The sequence below is a fragment of the Mobula birostris genome, chromosome 1 (genome assembly GCF_030028105.1).
Source record: "Mobula birostris isolate sMobBir1 chromosome 1, sMobBir1.hap1, whole genome shotgun sequence".
NCBI classification, from domain to species: domain Eukaryota; kingdom Metazoa; phylum Chordata; class Chondrichthyes; order Myliobatiformes; family Myliobatidae; genus Mobula; species Mobula birostris.
This window is the reverse complement of record NC_092370.1, coordinates 37217175-37240897: the sequence shown is the minus strand read 5'-3', so window position 1 is coordinate 37240897 and position 23723 is coordinate 37217175. Positions and strand designations below refer to the sequence as shown.

General features: G+C 39.5%; 1 protein-coding gene across 8 annotated transcripts in view; it reads left to right on the top strand.

The window, feature by feature from the left end:
- Positions 1–23723, top strand: part of c1h8orf34 (chromosome 1 C8orf34 homolog) — a 364640-nt gene that overhangs the window by 279112 nt on the left and 61805 nt on the right. For all 8 annotated transcript variants that reach the window (XM_072254127.1, XM_072254031.1, XM_072254215.1 and 5 more), the window contains exons 9-10: positions 1542–1633; positions 9599–9672. In XM_072254127.1, coding sequence (XP_072110228.1) covers positions 1542–1633; positions 9599–9672 — 166 coding nt within the window. The remainder of the gene's footprint in view (positions 1–1541; positions 1634–9598; positions 9673–23723) is intronic.

The following is a 23723-nucleotide window of genomic DNA, read 5'->3' as shown; positions in this document are numbered from 1 at the left end:
TATAGTGGATTCCAATTAATTGGGACTAATTGGGACCAATACTTTTTAGTCCAATTAAGCGGCTGCCCCAATTAGCCAAAGTTTCATGGAAATAGTTAAAAGGTATAAAAAAGACAAACTACTGTTTAAGTAAGTAATAATTTATGTATTTAAATGAAATACGGAACAAATCAGAACACTATCAATACCTCTACAGTATTATAAAACTTTATTAGTTCCTTATAGTTATCAAATGAGGAATTCATCTGCCAAGTTCTTTTGATTGAATGAACAAAATCAGTGTAGGCACCTGGTGCTGATAATGGATTGCCTTTATACAATGCTTCAGATGATTGCATCCTCCAAATCTTCATTTTCATTGCAACATTGAAGATGATTAACTTGTTGAAGTAGTGAAATCATTTCATTTTCACTCCCAGCTGTTTCTGACATCTCCAAGCCTGAATGGTTGAAACTGTGGTAAGCAAAACAGTTCTGAATTGTCTTGCCGTTTATTTCTCACCAACTGTCAGTGACGAAAATCACTGCTTTTTGAACACAATCACACGCATTTGATGTTATTTAAAAATTGGTCACTCTAAGCATGGTGTAGTGTCTATCGACCATGCAAGTGCACATGACTGATGCTAATTAGAAACTGTTTGGCAACAGTCTTCTGCTCCAGTTAAGAGGTATGGTGTCCCAAGTAAATGAAGGGAATCCCAGCTATATTCTCGAATTAGTTTTTGTTCTTTAGGAGTTGTCCTGAGTAAATGGCTGTCCTGATTAACTGATGGGCCAATAAACCAAAATCCTACGTACAATATATCTACTTTTAGATGTAGTTCAGTAATAATTATTCTTTAGATTGAGATGAAAATAATACTTTTAATACCAATTAATTGACCAACTAATTCAACATCAACTACTCTCTGGAAAATTTTGCATTCTATCAATGAAAAACTTATGTAGTTTTGGTTTGAAGGTCTTATTTGTCACTCTGATGTCCTACGAAATACTCTGACATAAAAGAATTTTCAATATGACCCATACTTGTGATTACAATAAAATCAATACCATTCTTTGTCATTTCAAAATGAAACTGAGAGGAACTTTGGGATTTCTATGAAAGCACAGTTTAACAAGAATCGAAGAAATCTTTTGAATTGTTAAGAACTTAACTATTTCAAGCAGGATCACAGTAAGCTGGTGTTAAGGTTCTGTTGAAAAACCTAGTGTATAGTTCACGTGTATGAAAATTATTGCATGTAAATTTTCTCTGATTTTATATTACTATATAGAGATGATGAGTTAGGCCATGTGTATGATTTAATCTCTTGTTGGTATTTTACATGAATTTACTAACTTAATTGAATATGTTGGAAAGGTACATATGTTTATAATGGATGAAATCACTTTTATTCACTCTGCACGACCTGCGGTATTTCTTAAAGTCAGCTCTTTAAGGTACAGTAGTATTGATGAACATAAACACTGATAATTTTCTAAAGCATTGCAAATCGCAGGACAAAATTAGTAAATAGTTGTACTGTTTTGTCTAGATTCCAGGGAGATAGTTTAATGGAAGAATCTGATGATGGAACACAGATGTCGCATTCCCCTGAACAAGCAGTCCCTAACCCCTGTACAGCTTGTAAGTAAGAACATTTAAATATTTGCAAAAAAAATTAAATGTGAAGCATGGCAGTGGCCTTGTCCAATAAATAACAAAATCTGAACAAGAATACAATATTAACTCAATATATTGAGTGGGAAATTTCAGTGTGTTTCAAGTTGCAAGATTAAAAACTAAATGTTGAAGTAGGATCATAAAATTATGAGGCATAGGAGCAGAATTAGACCATTTAGCCTATTGAATGCTGCATCATTCCATCGTGGCTGATTTATTTTTCCTTTCAACCCCATTCTACTACCTTCTCCCCATGACCTTTGACACCTTGACTAATCAAGAACCTATCAACCTCTGCTTTAAACTGATAAAATAGTGTGAGGCACCCCGGAGTTTGGAGTTCAATTCCGGCGCTGTTCTTTAAGGAGTTTCCGTACATCCTCCCCATGGAATGTGTGGGTTTTCTCCGGATCCTCTGGTTTCCTTCCACAGACCAAAGATGTACCAGATAGTTTAATTGGTCATTGTAATTGTCCTGTGATTAGGTTAGAGTTAATCAGGTTCGTCGGGGGGTTGCTAGGGCTGTGTGACTCGAAGGGCTGGAAGGGCCTAAATATACCCAATGACATGGTCACCACAGCTATATGTGGCAATGAATTCCACAGTTTCACCACCCTCTAGCTAAAGAAATTCCTCCACATATGGCAGGTCAAGTTAGTTTTGTTCACGTTAGAATTGTGAGTATATAGAATGATGGATTTCATAGATCTTGAAATGTGAGATAGTGGGCGTGAATGAATGTATCATCAAAATCAACTCAATACCAGAAAATCCATTATTTCTTCAAAATTTGCATCCACTAAGATCGCAATGTTTAAATATGTGTGCATGAGGTAACCCCTCCAGAAGTTGTGTCCAAGTAAATTGCCTGAGAGCAGAGCCAGGATTGATAATTGGATTTGTGCACTTCTGAAGGTAAAAAGCCTAGAAAGATGATTGCAATCCGCACTCTTTCAACAATGCAGTGGATTGTCAGCTTAGATTATACCTTCAGTCTGTGGAGTTGGATTTAAGTCCATTACCTTCTAACTCAGAGGCAAGATTGATAAATTACAAGGTTGCACAACAAGCATTGAAACTAATTAAATAATGTATCTGAGGAAGTATTTTAATGAGTTTTCTGATTTATGCTCCAGCCTGCTGAAATGTTCAATGTGACAATGTAATTGCTATCTTTTATGTTCAATGAGAAGTATCAACATGCATTTGCTAGAAAAACACTGCTGATCTTGATGCTCAGTCATGTTGAACTGAACATTCAACTGGATCATCTACAGTGAAAATCAGTGACTTGTGTTAGCACCTGGGATCAAAAAGTCAGGAGTTGCAACAAAGGAATACACCTAATTAAAAAGTGGCTTGAAAACGTACAAATGGAATCCCTTCACCATTTATCCTTCAGTTAAGCTAAATTTAGGAGTATCAGAGAAAATAATAAAAGTTTTCTTGTGATATCATGCAGCATTCTTCACCTTAAAAATGTCTTATTATGCATCTACTTTTTTTTGCATTTTCTTCATTGCCTCTATATCCTTATATTGAAATATCAAAGCCAGATTGTTCATAACGTTCTAAATATCCATCAAACCAAGTTTTTGTACATTTGTTATAGTTTTCGTGTTTTTGAGTTAGGAGTGACTTGTAATACTATTTTTAAGGAGTTATGTATTTCCTCATTGCTTCCAATGAGTAATTGCCTCCATATTTTCCCCAAAAAAAGTGTGCATCTCATAACCTTTCATGGTATTGAAATCCATTTGCCGTTAATGTTCTGCAAACATAATTTTATCTTGTAACTGAAATTGTAATTTGAAGTTAATTCCCTTACTATTGACCATGAGCCCATAAATTAAAACAAATATTGGATTTCTCTTTCTGATTCTCAAGTACATGATGAATGGTTACTTCCATATGTAACCTGCTGTTGAATAGGACAGTTCATTGAGGATGCTCTGACAAATATTATGGTGCACGCGCTTAGTGCAATCCCTTCCCTTGACGCCATCAATTATCAACCAAAGAGAACAATATTTGAACATCTTCCATTCCTGTAATGCTAAAGCTTAATGCTATTGAGGCAGCTTAGTTTCAATTATCATTAAAATCCTGAAATACATCAGGTTAACACGAGGAAATCTGCAGATGCTGGAATTTCAAGCAACACACATAAAAGTTGCTGGTGAACGCAGCAGGCCAGGCAGCATCTCTAGTAAGAGGTATAGTCGACGTTTCGGGCCGAGACCTTTCGTCAGGACTAACTGAAAGAAGGGATAGTAAGAGATTTGAAAGTGGGAGGGGGAGGGGGAGATCCGAAATGATAGGAGCAGGAGGGATGGAGCCAAGAGCTGGACAGTTGATTGGCAAAAGCGATATGAGGGGATCATGGGACAGGAGGCCTAGGGAGAAAGAAAAGGGGGAGGGGGGAAAAAGCCCAGAGGATGGGCAAGGGGTATAGTGAGAGGGACAGAGGGAGAAAAAGGAGAGAGAGAAAAAGAATGTGTGTATATAAATAAATAACGGATGGAGTACGAGGGGGAGGTGGGGCATTAGCGGAAGTTTGAGAAGTCAATGTTCAAGTCAGGTTAATTTCCTTGCACATCTTCAGCCTTGGAGCTATCTCATTGCGTACGTCCAGAAACAGGCCATGTTTTACTAGGAAGGCACGCCCAAGTTACCCAGCTAGCAATGAAATGGTAACCAAGGGGCTCCCATTACCATCTCCTTGTCCACTCTGTGAGCTTAAGTTCAAGTTTAATTGTCATTCAACCATAGACACGAACACAGGCAAATGAAATGGTATTTCTCTGGAGCCAGGGTGTAAAACACAATATCAGCAGTCACATACAGCTCAAGGTGCATATAGCACAGACAATCACGATAACAGTAAAACAGAAAGTCACAAAAAATATGTATAATCCAAGTCCCTGAGTGTCATGGCTTGTAGATTGACAATGCACGGGATGTTGTCCTGAAGCCACGTTCTCTGCAAAAAAAACAAGCTGCAGTTCCTCATCTCACACGTGAGCAGCTGCAGATGAATGCAGTCCAGCTTGTCTTCCACCGAGTGAGCACTGGAGGGCAGTGCTGACGAGAAGGGAGAGCCCCCAACCAAACATGGACGCCTGCTGCTCCTCCCCTGCGGCACGAGGGCCTAGTCTGCGCAACTACCCAAGCCACGTAGCTCCCTGCTGTCAGTCTCTCCAATGAATCAGTGTATTGCACTTGCGATACTCTACGTTACCAACGTCCAACAGGTCTGGCGATTACGAGAAAAATGGACTGTCTCTGCTGCTCTCAGCCGTACCAAATTGCAGGGAGCTAGGCACCAGTTGGGGGCCAGACTGGATAACCAGCATGACCATGGGCCATGTAAACAGCAATCTGACACATCATCTTAAAGGAGCAGTATTGCTGTATATTGTAGTCATTAACCACAAGCTCAACAGCATTAATACTTTACCCATTCATTTTGGAAGGCTATTAGTGTTTGAGAAATCAAAAAGTACAGGTTACTTAGATGCTTTAATTTTAACCATTCCTTTAAGAACATTAGATTTAAAGAGTGTTACAAAATTAAAAATATTGGAAATTTGAATTGCAGACAGAAAATGCTGGGAACATTTAGTAGATTAGGCAGTTGTCTGACATGCTGAATATTTCTGGTAATTTTTGTATTTGTATGTTATAAATAGTGTATATTATTAATATTATTATTGCCGTATGTTCTGAGGTACAGCAGGAGACTTGCCTTGCATACTGTTGAAAGAGATCGTTTCGTTACAACAGTGCATTGAGGTTGTACAACTAAGAACAGTAACAGAATGTGGAATTAACTCTTAGAGTTACAGAGAAAAACATGAGGTGTAAGGTCATAATGAGGTCGTTGTGAGGTCAAGGGTCTATTTTACCATGCAATGAGAATGTTCAATAAACTCACAGCAACAAGTTGACATGGAGGGAAAGGTTGTTGTCATGACACCATGTCAATAGGCTCTCTATTTCCAACTGTTTATTATTTGAGATATAGCCCAGTACAGTGGGATTGTCTGCAATCAACAGTTGAACTGAATTGAATTGACTTTATTTCTTACATCCTTCACATACATGAGGAGTAAAATCTTTACATTACATCTCCATTTGAATGTGCAATGTGCAATATGTAGTAATTTGTAATAAATAGTATGGACAGTCAACATAGCATAGAAATACAATTTTGTATCAGCATAAATTAATCAGTCTGATGGCCTGGTGGAAGAAGCTATCCCGGAGCCCATTGGTCCTGGCTTTATTGCTGTGGTACTGTTTCCCAGATGGTAGCATGTGGAACAGTTTGTGGTTGGGGTGACTCGGGTTCCCAGTAATCCTTCAGGCCCTTTTTATGCACCTGTCTCTGTAAATGTCCCAAATAGTGAGAAGTTCACATCTACAGATGCGCTGGGCTGTCTGCACCACTCTCTGAAGAGTCCTGCGATTGAGGGAAGTACAGTTCCCATAGCAAGTAGTGATGCAGCCAGTCAAGATGCTCTCAATTGTGTCCCTGTAGAAAGTCCTTAGGATCTGAGAACTCATGCCATTTCTCTTTGGAAAATGGGTAAAAAATAAACACCTCAGATATAAAGTTGACTCTGATTTCTATTTTTACATTAACTGGTACTAATCAATATCACTAATTATTACTCAACTCCTAAAATAGAAATAGTAAGTTTTATGTATTGGGAAGATTAACTTTTATATTGGATGTTCAATTGTATTGAGGTTAATCCATAAAAAAATAGGATTATTATGAATGCATTGTATGAAGGATTATCTCGGTAAATTAGATCTAATAGGGTTGATCTTCATGTTCTGGAATAAATCAGTTCTAATTAAGTATCCAAACAAAATAGAAAAGCAATAATAGAAATGCTTTGAGAGGATGGTTATGGCTAGAAACAACTTCTACCTCAGCAAGGACCTGGACCCACTGCAAATTGATTATTGCAACAATAGGTCTATGGCAGACGCAATCTCACTGGCTCTCCACCCAGCCCATCTATAAATTTGCTGATGATTGTTGGCAGAATCTCAGATGGTGAAGAGAGGGCGTACAGCAGCGAGATATACCAGCTTGTTGAGGGCTGTCACAGCAACGACCTTGCACTCAACGTTGATAAAACCAGAGAACTGATTGTGGACTTCAGAAAGGGTAAGATGAGGGGCCATGAACCAATCCTCATATCTGGATCAGAAGTGGAGAGAATTTGAAATTTCAAGTTTCTGGATGTCAATATCTCTGAAGACTTAACCTGGACCCAATATGGGATGCAGTTATAAAGAAGGCAATACCGCAGCTATATTTTATTAGGGGGTTGAGGAGATTTGGTATGTTACCAAAAACCTTCGCAAGTTTATACAGATGTACCATGAAGAGCATTTGAACTGGTTGCATCACTGTCTGGTATGGGCGGGAGGAGCTACGGCACAGGATTGAAGTAAGCTGTAGAGATTTGTGATATTAACCAGCTCCATCATGTGCACTAGCCTCCAATGTATCTATGTCATCTTCAAGGAGAGATGCCTCAGAAAGTCAGTGTTCATCATTAGGGACCTCCATCCCCATTAGGATATGCCCTCTTGTCATTGCTACTATCAGGAAGGAGGTACAGAAGCCTCAAGGTACACACTCAGCAATACAGGAACAGCTTCTTCCCCTCTGCCACCCAATTTCTAAATGGACATTGGATCCAGAACACTACCTCAGTATTTCTTTTTATTTCCTATTTTTTTCATTGCATTTAATTTAACTATTTAATATTTATGTATTTAAAGCAAGGACCTGGACCCACTGCAATTTACCTATTGCCACAATAGGTCAGTGGCAAACGCAATCTCAATGGCTCTTTGTGTGGCCTTAGTCCACCCGGACAACACAAATACCTACGTCAGGATGCTGTTCATCAACTATAGCTCAGCATTTAACACCATCATTCCCAATACTGATTGAGGAGTTACAGAACCTGGGCCTCTGTACCTCCCTCTGCAATTGGATCCTTGACTTCCTAACAGGAAGACCACAATCTGTGCGGATTAGTGATAATATCTCCTCCTTGCTGATTATCAACACTGGTGCGTCTCAGGGGTGTGTGCTTAGCCCACTGCTCTACTCTCTCTAAACCCATGACTGTGTGGCTCGGCATAGCTCAAAAACCACCTATAAATTTGCTGATGATACAAGCATCTCAGATGGAGATGAGCGGGCGTACAGGAGCGAGGTATGCCAACTAGTGGAATGGTGTTGCAACAACAACCTTGCACTCAGTGTCAGTAAGACAAAAGAGCCGATTGTGGACTTCAGGAAGGGTAAGATGAAGAAACACATACCAATCCTCACAGAGGGACCAGAAGTGGAGAGAGTGAGCAGCTTCAAGTTCCTGGGTGTCAAGATCTCTGAAGGCCTAACCTGGTCCCAACATATCAATGCAGCTATAAAGAAGGCAAGACAGTGACTATACTTCATCAGGAGTTTGAAGAGATTTGGCATGTTGACAAAAACACTCAAAAACTCCTATAGTTGTACCGTGGAGAGCATTCTGACAGGCTGCATCACTTTCTGGTATCGGGGGGGGGGGGGGCGTGGGGGGCTCCTGCACAGGATCGAAAGAAGCTGCAGAGGGTTGTAGATTTAGTCAGCTCCAGCTTGGGTACTAGCCTACAAAGTACCCAGGACATCTTCAAAGAGCAGTGTCTCAGAAAGGCAGCATCCATTATTGAGGACCTCCAGCACCCAGGGCATGCCCTTTTCTCACTGTTACCATCAGGTAGGAGATAGAGAAGCCTGAAGGCACACACTCAGCAATTCAGGAACAGCTTCTTCCCCTCTGCCATCCTATTCCTAAATGGACATTGAACCCGTGAACACTACCTCACTTCTCTAATATATATTTTTTCTGTTTTTTGCATGATTTTTAATCTATTCAATATACATTTACTGCAATGTATTTATTTATTTTTCCTTCTGTATCATGTATTGCATTGAACTGCTGCTGCTATGTTAACAAATTTCATGACACTTGCCGGTGGGAATAAACCTGATTCTGTATCTGATTCTAATTCACAGTTTTCTTTTTCCTTCGTGATCATTGTACCGCTGCTGCAAAGTTAACACATTTCACTACTTATGCCAGTGATATTAAACCTGATTCTGAATTCTCCCACGTCAGTACATTAACAATTTTGCTAAATGATTTAATAATGAACCTGAATCTGATGTGTTGGCAGTAATCTATATGGATCATTGAGGTTGTTACTGGCCTTGGTATACTGTGAATGGGTAGTTCCAATGAGGCATGCGTTACATTATCAGGCAAAAAATTTTTCGACATATGCCAGTGATGTTACAACTGGCTCTGATTCCGATTCTGGCCTTCCCATCTCACAACTGTGCCACAGGTTTGCATTTGCAATCACTTTTGGTTAAAGGGGTGTCTGAGGCACTTAGTATTTACCAGAGAAGAGAACCACATGGACAATTGGAAGGTGGCACAAGCAGTACTGGGAAAAAAAGGAAGATAGTCCTTTATTTTCACTCAGTATTTGTCACTTGCCCCAATATCAATTATTCCACAATTAATTCCTACTTTTTATGGCTATCTTTAGCATGAGTCACAATTTTAACATTATATGAATGTCATTAAAGATTACCGATCAAATAGCTCTGGGATGATGAATAACACTTACCGACCAATGTGAAACACAATTCAATTTTTCCCTTTTGCAGATTTTCTGTGCTCTTTTATGTAACATCAAGTACTAAAGTCAACTGTGAAATGTTTTTTACAGAATGTGCTTGAGTCTTATTTATTTTAACATAATATTTATGGCCATACTTTATGAGAGTAATTATTGTTCAAAGTGACTTCTGGAAATGAGTTATGTATTCTCTTGGAACAGCTCCATTGCTGAGGGTGGAAAGAGTGATTCAAGATGAAGAAGAATTTGAGAGTGCTTCTCAAGTGTCAGGGACTGTAAGTAGATTTAATTACAGACAGCTTGTCTGTTGCAATTGATGATTCTGTTGTGATAAACCTTTTTAGAAAATCTATTCCCAGTCTAAAGCTTTGTTTGAATATTTGGTTCAATTTTATTGCAGTATTATGCAAGCTGAAAGAGGAACGATAAAATCAGTAATATCTGCAGACTACTTTTTGAAAATGGCTTACTTACAGGAAACTGATAAGGAAGTTCCCAAACCTTTTGAAGACTGATTATCTTTTGTCATATTTTTCACTGACTAAGTGTTTTTTAGAAGTTTAGATATATAGTTAATGGAAATGTGTAGCAATTTTCACCAACATATTTTGTACCATTCATAATTAAGTTTCTTGCATTATTTTGTGTTAGCATAACTTGTGTAACTTCTGTTTTGTTTAAAAAATAAACAGTAGAGTATTGCGTTGCATCTATAAAACAGGTTTCATATTCTCAGGGCATTCTGAAACAGTTGATAGTCAATATTTTTAAGACCAGTTACTTCCCCTACTCATAATGTTAACAAACATAGAAATCAATTTGTAAATGGCGGAGTAATACAAATAATTTATATAATTGATAACATAATCTATTTTAATATAGCAGGGACAAATTTTGATCAGCAAAACAAGTTTCTAAAGGACCTCTATATAAGGGCATGATTTTTTAAATAAAATTGTCGTCCAATCTGTGTTTCATTTGAGTTCAATCACTTGGAGTGTTATATTATCAAGTTACACTTACTTTCTGCACTTCTGAGCATTTTACCTTCAAAAGGCTTCTGGCACATTTAAAAGAGATCCAAGAAAGCAATAAAAATGGTTTCAAGATGTTACTTTACAAGTTGTGTGGAGAGAGAGAGGGAGATGCAGAATTAAGTTTGTTTTCACTAAAGAAGTTTGAGAGAGGGGCGTGGTGCAACGAGGAGCCTAAATGATTGGATGAATATAGGCTATTCAAAAATAGTCATAGCCCTTATAGAGTCATGGAAAGATACAAGGCATTTGATCAATTATAATCTCTTGCTGGTTGAAAGAGTTATTCGATCAGTATTGCTTTTCTGCACTTCCTGCTATAGCTCTGTATTTGTTTACACATTAGTTAATTATCCATGTGCCATCTTCACTAGCATTGAGTCAGGCCAAATTGAAGATCATGACAAGTTTCTGCATGCACATGTTTATGCCACCTCTGGTCCTTTTGCCTATTACTTCAAACCCGCACCCATTGTTTATTAACATTTTGCTTCTGGAAACAACAAGGCAGTAATCAGTTTTTGATCTATGATTGTTAGAGCATGTGAGTGTGGTGGTTGTTTGTATTTATGCCTGCACAACGGATTCCACATTGGAACCAAGTCATTGAGATAACTACAACCGATAGCTGATGCCCTCACGCTGATTTAATATTAGTCACCAGAAACATGCATTACTTCATTATTTTATGTGTGCAGTCAGAAAGTTGATTTTGAGGGATAAATATTATGCGTAACCTCTTCATGGGCTTACAGCTGGGTACAGTGTAAATTTTAATCGACATTTTGATGACGAAGTTCACCATCTTCATCAGGGATGATACCTAGGCACATCTAGTCTGGCAGTAGGTATACTCAATTCCCGCCGTCCGTGCCTTCTGATTGGTTAGACCTCAACCAATCAGGTTTCTGCTGTGCCATCTTGTTTAAAATCATATTCAGCTCGTACTAAGAACAAGACCTTTGTCTTTGTTGAAATTCTTACTTGCTAGTCTTCATTTCAATGGCTACCTTCAACATGCACTCCCAAAAGCCATTGGCATGGCACAGTAGTTTTGTGCTATCGAAGTCAATCCAGTGGTCATTGCACTGCTGATTTCTCTGGTTAACCTAAACGGATACACCTCCTGTGCTCCTTGATGCGGGTTTCCACCATGCGTCCCGTCTGGCCGATGTATGCTGCTCTGCATTCAATTGGAATCCTGTAAACGCCAGCTGAGCTGAGTCCCAGGTCATCTTTGACCTGCACAAGCTGTGCTTTGAGCTTCCTTACGGGTTTGTGGATGGTATTAATCCCGTATTTCTTCAGGATCTTGGTAATCCTTCCTGAAACCGTGGAAGTATAGGGAAGAGAGGCAGTAGCTACTGGTTCTTCCTCATTAGTATACAAGGGGTGATTGATAAGTTCGTGGCCTAAGGTAGAAGGAGTCAATTTTAGAAAACCTAGCACATTTATTTTTCAACATAGTCCCCTCCTACCTTTACACACTTAGTCCAGCGGTCGTGGAGCATACGGATCTTGGACCTCCAGAAGGTGCCCACAGCAGGGGTGATTAATAAGTTTGTGGCCTAAGGTAGAAGGAGATGTGTTATACAGTTCTAGTTACATGCACATGCAGTTCAACTCTTTGAGTCATTATGCAGAAAGTTTGAGGTTAATAACTCATCAGGGGTGGTTGATAAGGTTGTGGCCTAAGGTAGACAGAGATGAGTTATTAACCTCAAACTTTCTGCATAATCACTCAAAGAGTTGAACTGCATATGCATGTAACGAGAGCTGTATAATTCATCTCCTTCTGCCTTAGGCCACAAACTTATCAATCACCCCTGCTGTGGACACTTTCTGGAGGTCCAAGATCCATATGCTCCACAACCGCTGGACTAAGTGTGTAAATGTAGGAGGGGACTACATTGAAAAATAAATGTGCTAGGTTTTCTAAAATTGACTCCTTCTATCTTAGGCCACGAACTTATCAATCACTCCTCGTATTATATTTCCAAGGGGGATAACTCACCTACTCTCCTTTTAAATATTGTCATGGGAATTTCTGTGTTGACCTGAGCAGATAGGCAGTGCAGTACTAACTCATGTCAACTGAATCTTGAGCAGATTTTCACAAACTCCTGATTTGGGGGTAATATTGGTGATAACCAAATCACACTTAACATTGTTATCTCTTCCTTTGCACTCTCTTTATTTTTTTTTTGATTTTTTTAACTTCAACTCTGTCTTCTTGTCTTCAGTTTTGTTTTCTGCTGAACCAGGAACCTTAATTTTATCTTAGCCCATTTTTTTTCTCTGTTTCATTTGACCTTTCAAATTTTCCATCATCCCTGAACTTCATCCTTTCCCCCTCTCTGAAATATGTTTGTTCTGTACCGGAACTGTTTCCTCTTCAGAGGCCATCCATTGTTTATTTACAGTTTTACCTATAAATGTTTGATACCATCTGTGAGAGATCTCTTTGCAACTCTCTGAAATTAACTGTCATCCAATATAAAAATGACAAATGATAGTACAGACAAAAATGATCAATATGCTAGTTTCTGTGGTGCTTCGAGCATGAATGTGTCATCTGTGAAAATTAACAAACTAGAGATAAATAAATGAGATTTAAGAGTAGGTAAATATTCTGGAATTTCGCTCTAAGCTATCAAAAATTCAGTTCACTAAATTGCCCCTCAGGCAATTGCGTTTACCAGGTGGAATCTATGTGAAGAATTCATCATGAATAACTATTGTTTTGAAATTAATAGATAGTCCCTCAAGTTTTAACTTTTGAAAGTGAGGTTCACTGCATTGTAAAGTTAACCGCTGTAGTTGATGATATCCCTAAGATAGTTATGACAGTTGGTCAGAGAGGATCTTCCCGTTCTGAATACAGCCCACTGGCTGTTAACCAGATTCCTATTGCCATTAATATTTCATCTCTAAGTGAAGATTGTTAACTGGTGAGCAGTATGCTAAACAGGAAATTCCCAAATCTAAATCATTCTCAATTAAAAATGCACCAGGTTCATTTTCAAGATAACTTGTGTGAAAACAAAATACATGATCTGAGTATCCATGGCAGGATGCAGGTAGACTTTATTAGTGTTTGCAAAAAAAATGTTTATAAAATCCACTGACCAATTGGCTAATGGAAAGCTGTTTGTTAGTTATTAATGCATAAATCCCTGGTACAGCAACTTTAAAATTGTTATTTGGATAAAACAGAGTAGCAGTACTGGATGAATTAATGACTACCACCCCGTGTCTTGTTCCTATATTTTATTTGTACATTGTTTTCTTTTCCTCGGTATTTTTCTTTCAGATGCTCATTTTGTAGTGGATCTCAGAAGGTACCATGGAATTCTGTTGCTAATTCAGACAGGAAACAGAAAATGCTGGATGAAGTCAGCATTCAAACAGTGTGTGTAGTGAGAGAAACCAGTTAACCTTTCAGTGCAGGGTCTCCTCTCGGTTCCTGAATCCTACTCAGTTCCAGAGAAGATTTCCTGATGTGTAAGTTTGATTGGTTTCTCTTTAACACAGATGCTGCTTGAGAGGCTGAGTTCCTCCATCATTTTAGTTTTTTGTTTCAAGTTCCAACATCTGCAGTTTTGTTTATTTTTTTAAATTGAGGTATCAAAGGTTAACAGAGAAGGTTGATACATAAAGTAAACTTACCTATCATTTTGGGGGTGGTTTAGGACAAGAATTTTATTTTGGACATTAGTTTTAGTTGAAGAGCTGTTGCCAAATATAATGGATGAAAATCAAATTTATTTTTGGGATGTTTGTGATAATGGTAGGAATGTCTCTTTTTTACTCATTCCTAACTTCCCTTGAGAAGGTGACAGCAAATTAACTTCTTGTCCTGTGCAAAGAGTCGATGGATTTGTTGTTTAACATTGCAGAAGGAATGCTAGACTAGTAGACCGTTCATTCAGTCACTGTGAGTCACTCAATGCACAGCCTTTGACCTGCCCTTGTCTGTAATTAAAATTGCTCGAAGAGCTCCAAATAAAGCTGAACACTCTACAATTATCAGCCAATAGTTTTTTGCTAACGCAGTGACTTCACTTGGCATGCTGACCATTAAGTGCTGAGGTGGGGGGAGGGGAGGAACAGTGATGGGTGGTGGATGGAGTGAATGATGTGAAATCCCGGATGCTAACAGACTGTATTATAAATACAAATACATCTTGTGTACAGTTTTGGAATTATTTCACACCTTATTCATAAGCACAGTGATGCTACAGGTAAAGCATCAATGAGATAGTTTCTGTTTTGAACTCAAGTGCTGGCTGTGTAGGATTTGCACAAACTCCATGTGACCACATTGTTTTCCCCAGTGCGCTCCTGTTTCCATCCACAGTCCAATAACTGCTGGTTGTTAGATTAATTGGATGGATAACTTGCCCCACCCCCCAGTATTATTGTGTGGTAGGAGAATCTAAAGCGTGTCAATGTGCATGTGCGAGAGAATGCGTTGCAGGTAAGTAAGTGGAGGAGTTGGAGAGATGGGATTGCTTTGACAGTTGGCTCATATTTGATATGATAAATGGTCTATATTGGAATTAAGTGAAAATATGAAATGGCAAACGTAATAAAATATGTGTGCACTCAGGCTGTAAGATTACCTCAGTAGTTGTTGCTGTCTTTAATCCAGACTCCCTGAGTATGCAATTCAATCTATTTTTCCAAATTGGAGTTATATTTTTGGATTGCCAAGCTCAGTGCTCCACCGTTTTATTGGATGGGAACCAACAATCACCAACTTCAAGGACACCTATGAACCTAATACATTGAGACCTGACCCATGCTGAGATATGCAACACATCTGTTATCTTGAACTCTACAAGGGATATAAAATCACAATACAAGAAATTAATGCAATTATGGAAGTTGGCGAAACAAAGACAAAACATTTGTTGGGGCACAGCAAGAAATGGAGAAATTCCCCTGGAATCTATGGGTCAATGGGGTCGACTGTACCCCTTCCTAGAAACTGTCCAGCTCTTGGCTCCATCCCTCCCCCTCCTGTCTTCTCCTATCATTTTGGATCTCCCCCTCCCCCTTCCACTTTCAAATCTCTTACTAACTCTTCCTTCAGTTAGTCCTGACGAAGGGTCTCGGCCCGAAACGTCGACTGTACCGCCTCTTAGAGATGCTGCCTGGCCTGCTGCGTTCACCAGCAACTTTAATGTGTGTTGCTTGAATTTCCAGCATCTGCAGAATTCCTCGTGTTTGAACTATTCCAGGCTTACTTTTTCTTTACTTGTATGGTCTGGCTTGCTGGGCACGTGTGCCATTAGAAATAAAGAAAGAAATTCTGTTCTTGATTAATCTTTAACTGCTACATTAGGGTTCTGTTCCTGAAATGTTAGCTGTTTCTTTTTCCACACTAGCTGCCTGACCTGCTGGTGTTTTCATTTTTATTGAGTGATTTTCAGTTGATGTTGAATGGTACATAAGAAAAATAGGTTTCAAGGAAATAAGACATGACTCTATTAAAACCATAAAGACTAAACAGAACACATAAACAGAAAATACTAGAATACTCAATAGATTAGGCAGTATCTGTGAAGCGAACACTGAACTGATGTTTCAGAATGAATTAACTAATCTTTCATCGAAAAGGCCAAAGTGAGCTGATGAATTTCATTATTTTGATGGTACACATTGAAGCCACAATGTATTGATGGTAGATTGTACCATAGTAGAAAATAGTGAGAATATTTTTCCCAGGGTGGGGGAATCTCGAATTAGAGGGCATGGTTTAAGGTGAGAAGGAAGAAATTTGTGGACATCTGAGGTTTAGGCTTTTCATACAGAGGGTCGCAAATATCTGGAATGAGCTGCCAGAGAAGGTGATGGAGGCAGATACATTTCTAATCTTTAAAAGGCATTTGGTCAGATACTTTGATAGGAAAGGCATAGTGGGATATGGGCCCTAATGTGGGCAAATGAGATGAGATCATTGTCATAGTCAGCATGGATCAGATGGCCCAAAGGGGTCATTTCTGTGATGTACGTTCCTATAGTTCAATAAGAGTAGGAGGTGGTGGAAAGACCAGAGGAAGAAGAGCATGTTGGTTGATTTTCATTAGATGGAGCAAATCCTCATGGGACAGGGCACTGTGGTTATTGCAGGATGACTAGAGTCAAAGTTCAAAGTAAATTAATTACCAAAGTACATATATGTCACCATATACAACCGTGAGACTCATTTTCTTGTGGGCATATACAGTAAATCAATAATAGAATAATAACCGTAATAGAATCAATGAAAGACCGCACCAACTTGGGTGTTCAACCGGTGTACAAAAGGCAACAGAATGTGCAAATACAAAAAGAAAGAAATAATAATAATAAATAAATAAGCAATAAACATAAAGAAGATGAGATGAAGAGTCCTTGAACGTGAGTCCATATGTTGTGGGAACATTTCAATGATGGGGCAAGTTAAGTTGAATGGAGTTTCCCATTTGGTTTGAGAACATGGTGGTTGAGGTGTACTGACTGTTCCTGAACCTGGTGAGGTGAGTCCTGAGATTCCTGTACCACCTTCCTGAGAGCAGCAGTCATAGAGAGCATAGCCTGGGTGATGGGGGTCCTTTTTTGTAGGATTTTCCTTTCAAGGGCATTGGCGTATCTGTACCAGACTGTGTTGCAGCCAGTCAGTATATTCTCCACTACACATCCATAGAAGTTTGTCAAAGTTTCGGACTCTTAAGGAAGTAGAGGTGTTGTCATGCTTTTCTTCATAATTGCGTTTACATGCTGGACCCAGGACAGGTCCTCGGAAATGATAGAAATAGTAGAAAATTATGATGATACAATCATACTAATCACAGGACAGGGATACATGCAGAGTGGTGCCATCACTACTGAGAATACCACTGTTCAAAGTTACTTCCAGGTGATCATAGCAGTCCATCAATCTGATCTTCAGTGTTCTAATGAGACTTCAGCCTTACAGAGGAACAATACTCCCATGCATCTGTTTCACTCTGTTGCTTCAGCCGAGTTGGCTTGGGTTGAATCTGGGGCCAGAGTTACACAAGGCACCTGCAGTTTCCTCAATGGAAAGTCAGCCGCCAGAGGAAAAGAGGGTAAAGGTAACCAGATTGCATTGGAGAGAGTGGAGTGGATTCCAGTTAATTGGGACACATCGGGACTAGTACATTCTGGTCCGCTGCTCTAATTTGCTGAAGTTGCATGGAAGTAATTAAAAAGATATAAAAAGGACAAACTATCATTTAACCGAGTAACAAGTTATGTATTTAAATGAAATACAGAACAAATTAATCAGAATCTACTGTATTTAAATATCTAAATTGAAATAAAATGTGAATTTTCATCTGTTCATCCTGTTTTTCTGAAGTGTGGAAAGAGGAGGATGGATAATCAGTGGAAGGGGAAGTGAAGATAAAATTATCCATAATTTTTTGAATTCTTTAGAATTATTATGTGCTCTCTACATTATAACCCCTTCCTCTAGTTTTCACTTCCACTGCATTTTCATCCTCCCCTCATACCAGTCATGAGTAGATAAGCATTGTTATATAGTATTCAGCCTTTGACTTGCCCAGATAGTTCAAATACAAGTGGAACAGAGGACCAAGGAATGATAACAACCAGCAGAATGAAGGAGAGAAGCAAAAATTGTGTTCACTAGTGACCATTGCACATAAAAACTGCTTCCCAGGATAGATCACACTAGCAATCACTTTAAGGAGAAATTACACTCATCACTCAATTCATCTGCACAACTCAAATTAGCATGGCTAATCTTTCAGAGAATCAGGTGACATCACAGGTTGCAAACCACACATCATTTCCATTACCAAAATGAATTGGAGTTTCTTGCTGTAACTGGTGATTTTGTTGAACATTCAGAGAAAAATCTGATTGTCCCATTACCACTCACCACATTTTTATGCAAGGCACATCCCAGCTACTTGCAGTGATCCCTGCCTCTGTAATTGTCCCACATGTTCTGGTGACATTGAGCTACTCATGGCATTGGGACATTGCATGCACTGTATAAACACAGAGGAATCATCATGTCCTCCCTCCCTCATATTTTGCCTTACCTCTGTAACAGTGCTCTGGAGACCTGTTCTGTGGCATCCAGGGGAAAAGTTCCTTCAAGCTCAGATCTCAATGTAGCTGTATCAGTTGTCCAATTTCAGTTATAATCTCTTTTCCGTGCAGCACTGATCAACCTTGATCCTTTCCAAAAATGAATTAAGGAAAATGTCCCTGGAGACCGTGGACCAACATTCTGTCCTGCTGTTTGGCTTCTCCTTCTGGTTTGCTGGAAGGTTGCTTTCCTTCCCTTCTATGGTTTCTTTTGACTTGTTCAATCACTAATTCCCAGAGGAAATTCTATCAGGCCACACACACACCTGGTAACTTTTCTCAGTGCAGGTTTTTAATGTTGCCAAGAGAACAGAATGTGCTTCCACACCAGTGACCATTCCCTGTCAGATGGTCAGATTTTCGGCAGATCCAAGAAGACTCCAACATTATGGACAATTGCATCGGCAGTCACAAGAAATAACCCAGCTTCAAACTCATTTGTGGTTCATATTTCCTTTTAAGTACTGTTAGTGGAAGCTGACATTATGGAGACACAAGAGACTGCAGATGCTGGGATCTGGAGCAACTTTCAATCTGCTGGAGGAACTCAGTGGATTGAGCTGTTGAGTCCCTTCAGGAGGTTGACTTTGTGTTCAGAATTATGAAATAAATGTGTCAAGTGGAGTGGTGTGTGAAAAGAGCAGAACCAGGGTCGAATTTCATTGATTAACACCTTGATCTTCACAGTCCTTATGTCATTTGCAGTTATCAGGTATACGTGAATGCTCCCCTAACCATTACAGCAGCCTGAACATTACTTATTGATAGCAACACACAGAAAATGGTGGAGGAACTCAGCAGGTCAGGCAGCATCTGTGGAAAAGAGTAAACAGTCAAAGTTTTGGGCTGAGACCCTTCTTCAGGACTGAGAAGGAAGGGTGAAGATGCCAGAATAAAAAGGTGGGGGATTGAAGGGAAAGAGTCTAGCTGGAAGATGATAGGTGAAGCCAGGTAGGTGGGAATGATCAAGGGCTGGAGAAGAAAGAAACTAATTGGAGAGGAGAGTGGACCATGGGAGAAAAGGAAGGAGGAGGGGTCCCAGAGCGAAGTGATAGAAAAAGTAAAAGGTCAGAGTGGGGAATAGAGGAGGTAGGGGTGAATTTGTTTACAGGAAAGAGAAATTGATATTCATGCCATCAGGTTGGAGAGTACACAGATGGAATATAAGGTGTTGCTCCACCACCCTGATATTTGTATATATCTGGCAGCTAAACAATGGATACTACACTGCCTATTTAACCACCTTCCCCCTTAGCTATGAGGGAAACAACTGGAAGAATGGAAAAGCATTGCATTTATCAAATGTATTTTGTAACCTTAGAAATTTTCAACAAATCATTGAATGCATTCCATGCAATTTTCTCCGGTCCCAGTAGAAGTTCTTCGAACTACCTGTCCTTGATGACCTGTTTGATTTGTGGACCAACAAAAATGCCTTCCTTAATTTTGGCATCATTAGTCTGGCTTGAATTATGAATTGAAATAACAAATGTAGGCAATTTTAAACAAGGGTGTGTGATAGGGAAATTTTGTAGTGATTTTCACAATCAGCTGCCCAAAATCTATAAGATAAACACAGACAAATTTAGGAATCAAAAGGTTGAGCATAGTGTGACAAAATTGAAAAGGATGAATACAGGACTGAAGGTATTGTATCTGAATGCATGCAGTATATGGAATAAGGTAGAGGAACTTGCAGCACAGATATAGATTGGCAGGCATGATGTTGTAGGCTGAATCATGGCTGAAAGAAGATTATACCTGGGAGCTTAATGTCCATGGATACACATTGTATTGAAAGGACAGGCAAGAAGGCAGAGGGGGTGCTGTTACTCTGTTGGTAAAAAATTGAATCAAATCATTAGAAAGAGGTGATATAGGGCCAGAAGGTATTGAATCATGGTAAATTGAGCTAAGGAACTGCAAGGGTAAATACACCCTGATGGGAGTTGCAAACAGACCCCCGAAGTGTAGTAAGGAAATAGAAAATGCATGCCAAAAGGCCAATGTTTAAATAGTCATGGGGAGTTGCAATATGCAGGTAGATTGGGAAGATTATGTTGGTGCTAGATTACAGGAGGTGGAATTTTTATAGAGCCTATGAGATGGTTTTTTAGAGCAGTTCATGGCTGAGTCCACTAGAACATCAGCTATTCCAGTTTGGGTGTTGTGCAATGAACCAGGATTGATTAGAGAGCTTAAGGTAAAAGATCACTTAGGGGAAAGAGATCAAAATACGATTGAATTCACCCTGAAATTTGAGAAGGAGAAGCAAAAGTTAGATGTATCCGTATTACACTGGAAAAAAGGAAATGATAGAAGCATGAGAGGGCAGTTGGCCAGAATTGATTGGAAAAGAAGACTGGCAGGACTGACAGCAGAGCAGCAGTGGCTGGAACTTCTGGAAGCAATTCGAAAGGCACAGGATATATAAATCCCAAAGATGAATAAGTATTCTAAAGGCAAGATGATATAACTGAGGCTAACAAGAGAAGTGAAATCCAACATAAAAGCCAAAAAGAAGGCATATAATACAGCAAAAATTAGTGAGAAGTTTTGGATTGGGAAGCTTTTAAAAACCAACAGAAGGAAACTACAAAAGTCTTTAAGAAGTTAAAGATGGAATATGACTGTAAGCTAGCCAATAATATTAAAGAAGATACCGGAAGTTTCTTTAGACACATAAAGTGTAAAAGAGAGGTGAGGGTGGGTATCAGATCACTGGAAAATGATGCTGGAGATGTAGTAATGGGGGACAACAAAATGGCAGATGAACTGAATCAGTACGCTTCATCAGTCTTCACTCTGGAAGACACAGGCTGTATGGTGGAAGTTCCAGGTGTCAAGGAGCAAAATGTGTGTGAAGTTACCATAACTAGAGAGAAGCTTCTTGGGAAACTGAAAAGTTTGAAGGTTGATAAGTCACCTGGACCAAATGGTGTACACCCCAGGGTTCTGAAGGAGGTGCCTGAAGAGATTGTGGAGGCATTAGTAATGATCTTTCAAGAATTACTAGATTCTGGAATGATTCCAGAAGACAGGAAAATTGTAACTGGCTCTCCACTCTTTAAGAAGGGAGAGAGGCAGAAGAAGGGAAGCTATAGGCCAATTAGTCTGATCTCAGTGGTTGGGGAGATGTTAAAGTTGATTATGAAGGATGAGGTCTCAGGGTCATGATAAAACAGGCCATAGTCAGCCTGGTTTCCTGAAGGGAAGACCTTGTCTGACAAACCTATTGGATGTCTTTGAATAATGAGCAGGATAGGCAAAAGAGAATCGATTGGTGTTGTATACTTTGATTTTCAGAAGGCCTTTGACAAGGTGCCACACATGAGGCTGCTTAACAAGCTACAAGCCCATGGTATTACGGGAAAGACTGTAGCAGTGGCTGATTGGCAGGAGGTAAAGAGTGGAAATGAAGGGAGCCTTTTCTACCCGGCTACCATAGGGGTCTATGTTGGGAACAATTCTTTTTATGTTATATGTCAATGATTTGAATGATGGAACAGATGGCTTTGTTGCAAAGTTTGCAGACAATATGAAGATAGATGGAGGGACAGGTAGTTTTGAGGAAGTAGAGAGGCTTCAGAAGAACAGACAGATTAGGAGAATGGGCAGAGAAATGGGAGATGAGTGGCAGGAAGTGTATGTCATGCACATTGACAGAAGAAATGAAGGGGTTGACTATTTTCTAAATGGAAAGAAAATACAAAAAACTGGGGTGCAAAGGGACTTGGGAGCCCTTGTGCAGGATTCCCTAAAGGTTAATTTGCAGTTTGAGTCTGTTGTGAGGAAGGCAAATGCAATGTAAACATTCATTTCAAGAGGATTAGAATATAAAAGCAAGGGAGTAATGTTGAAACTTTAAAAAACACAAGTGAAGCCTTTAAATGCTATGGTGGGCCAGTAAATGCTATGTAAAACGAACTGTGGTCAATGTAATCTGGTATCACTTGGCAGATTGCCTCTAATCACTGAATACAGACCAGTAGATCAGTGCATACTGGTGCCTCCAGGTAGATGCAAAATCTCTGTCTGTACGCACACTTGATTCTTTTGATTGCATTTTTTTTAAAAGATCAATTACAGGAAGCATTTGGTTTCAAGATTGCAATCTTTTAAGAAGCCTACAAGCAGATTCAGCAAGGTCTCCTAATCAAGTAAACAGTCTGTGTCAGGTCAAGGTTTGTGTTTAGTTCACTATGAGTTTATGACCTCAGTATTGCACAATATGCACAATTCTCACATGTATTCAACCCTCTGGTATTGCCCTTGCCCGCTGATAGAAATAAGTCAGTTGAATAATAGAAAATCAGCAGCTCGCTCACCCTGAACTTCTGTTGAGCAGTCAAAACACCGCTCAAAGGCTTAAAAACAAATTAAATGCAAAAAAAAAATGGAGCAGAGGGAAGGTTGCTAAAAACGTGGGTGTGGAAGTGAAGCTTGATGTAAGTGAGATCTTGGATTATGGAACTCTGGCCCCGTTCTGATGAGATGAATGCAAACCGATCATCAGGCACATGTGGAGTCTACAAACTATCCGAACGTGTGATAAGTGAGTCAGACAGTACTGACTCCATTGCCCTTCTGTGGCTCAACATTGCTCTGCTGTTCAATTTTCTGCAGGTAAATTTGAAGACAATGACAGTCGACGGCGGTGCCTATCTAGTTGAATGGTCTCCATGTGAGACATCAACTGTCCATTTCACTCCACAGATGCTGCCTGGCCCTCTGATTTCTTCCAGCAGTTGTTTCTTTTTTGCTTCACAGTCCAGGAATAATGGTAGCAACAAGGCTTGGAAAGGAAGAACTGGAGACACCGGTCATTTATCAATGCTACTGAAGACATTATATATGCCTTGAGAAGAACTTTTATGGTATAACTTTCACTGGTTATTTCGTGCTGATTGGTGGCACCTCTGAAACAGAGTGGCACACGATCTGCTGCTCGCTCGCTCTCAAGACCTGTGTACAATCCCAACCTTAGGCGCCGTCTGTACAGAGTTTGCATATTTTTCCTGCGACCAAGTGGGTTACCTCCAGGTGCTCCTGTTTCCGCTTACCTCAAAAAGCAGGTGGGTTGGTGGCAGAATTGCCTAGCATGGGCAGTTCTCACATTCTCACACAGGAGAAGAAGAAAAAGGGGTGGGTAAATTGAT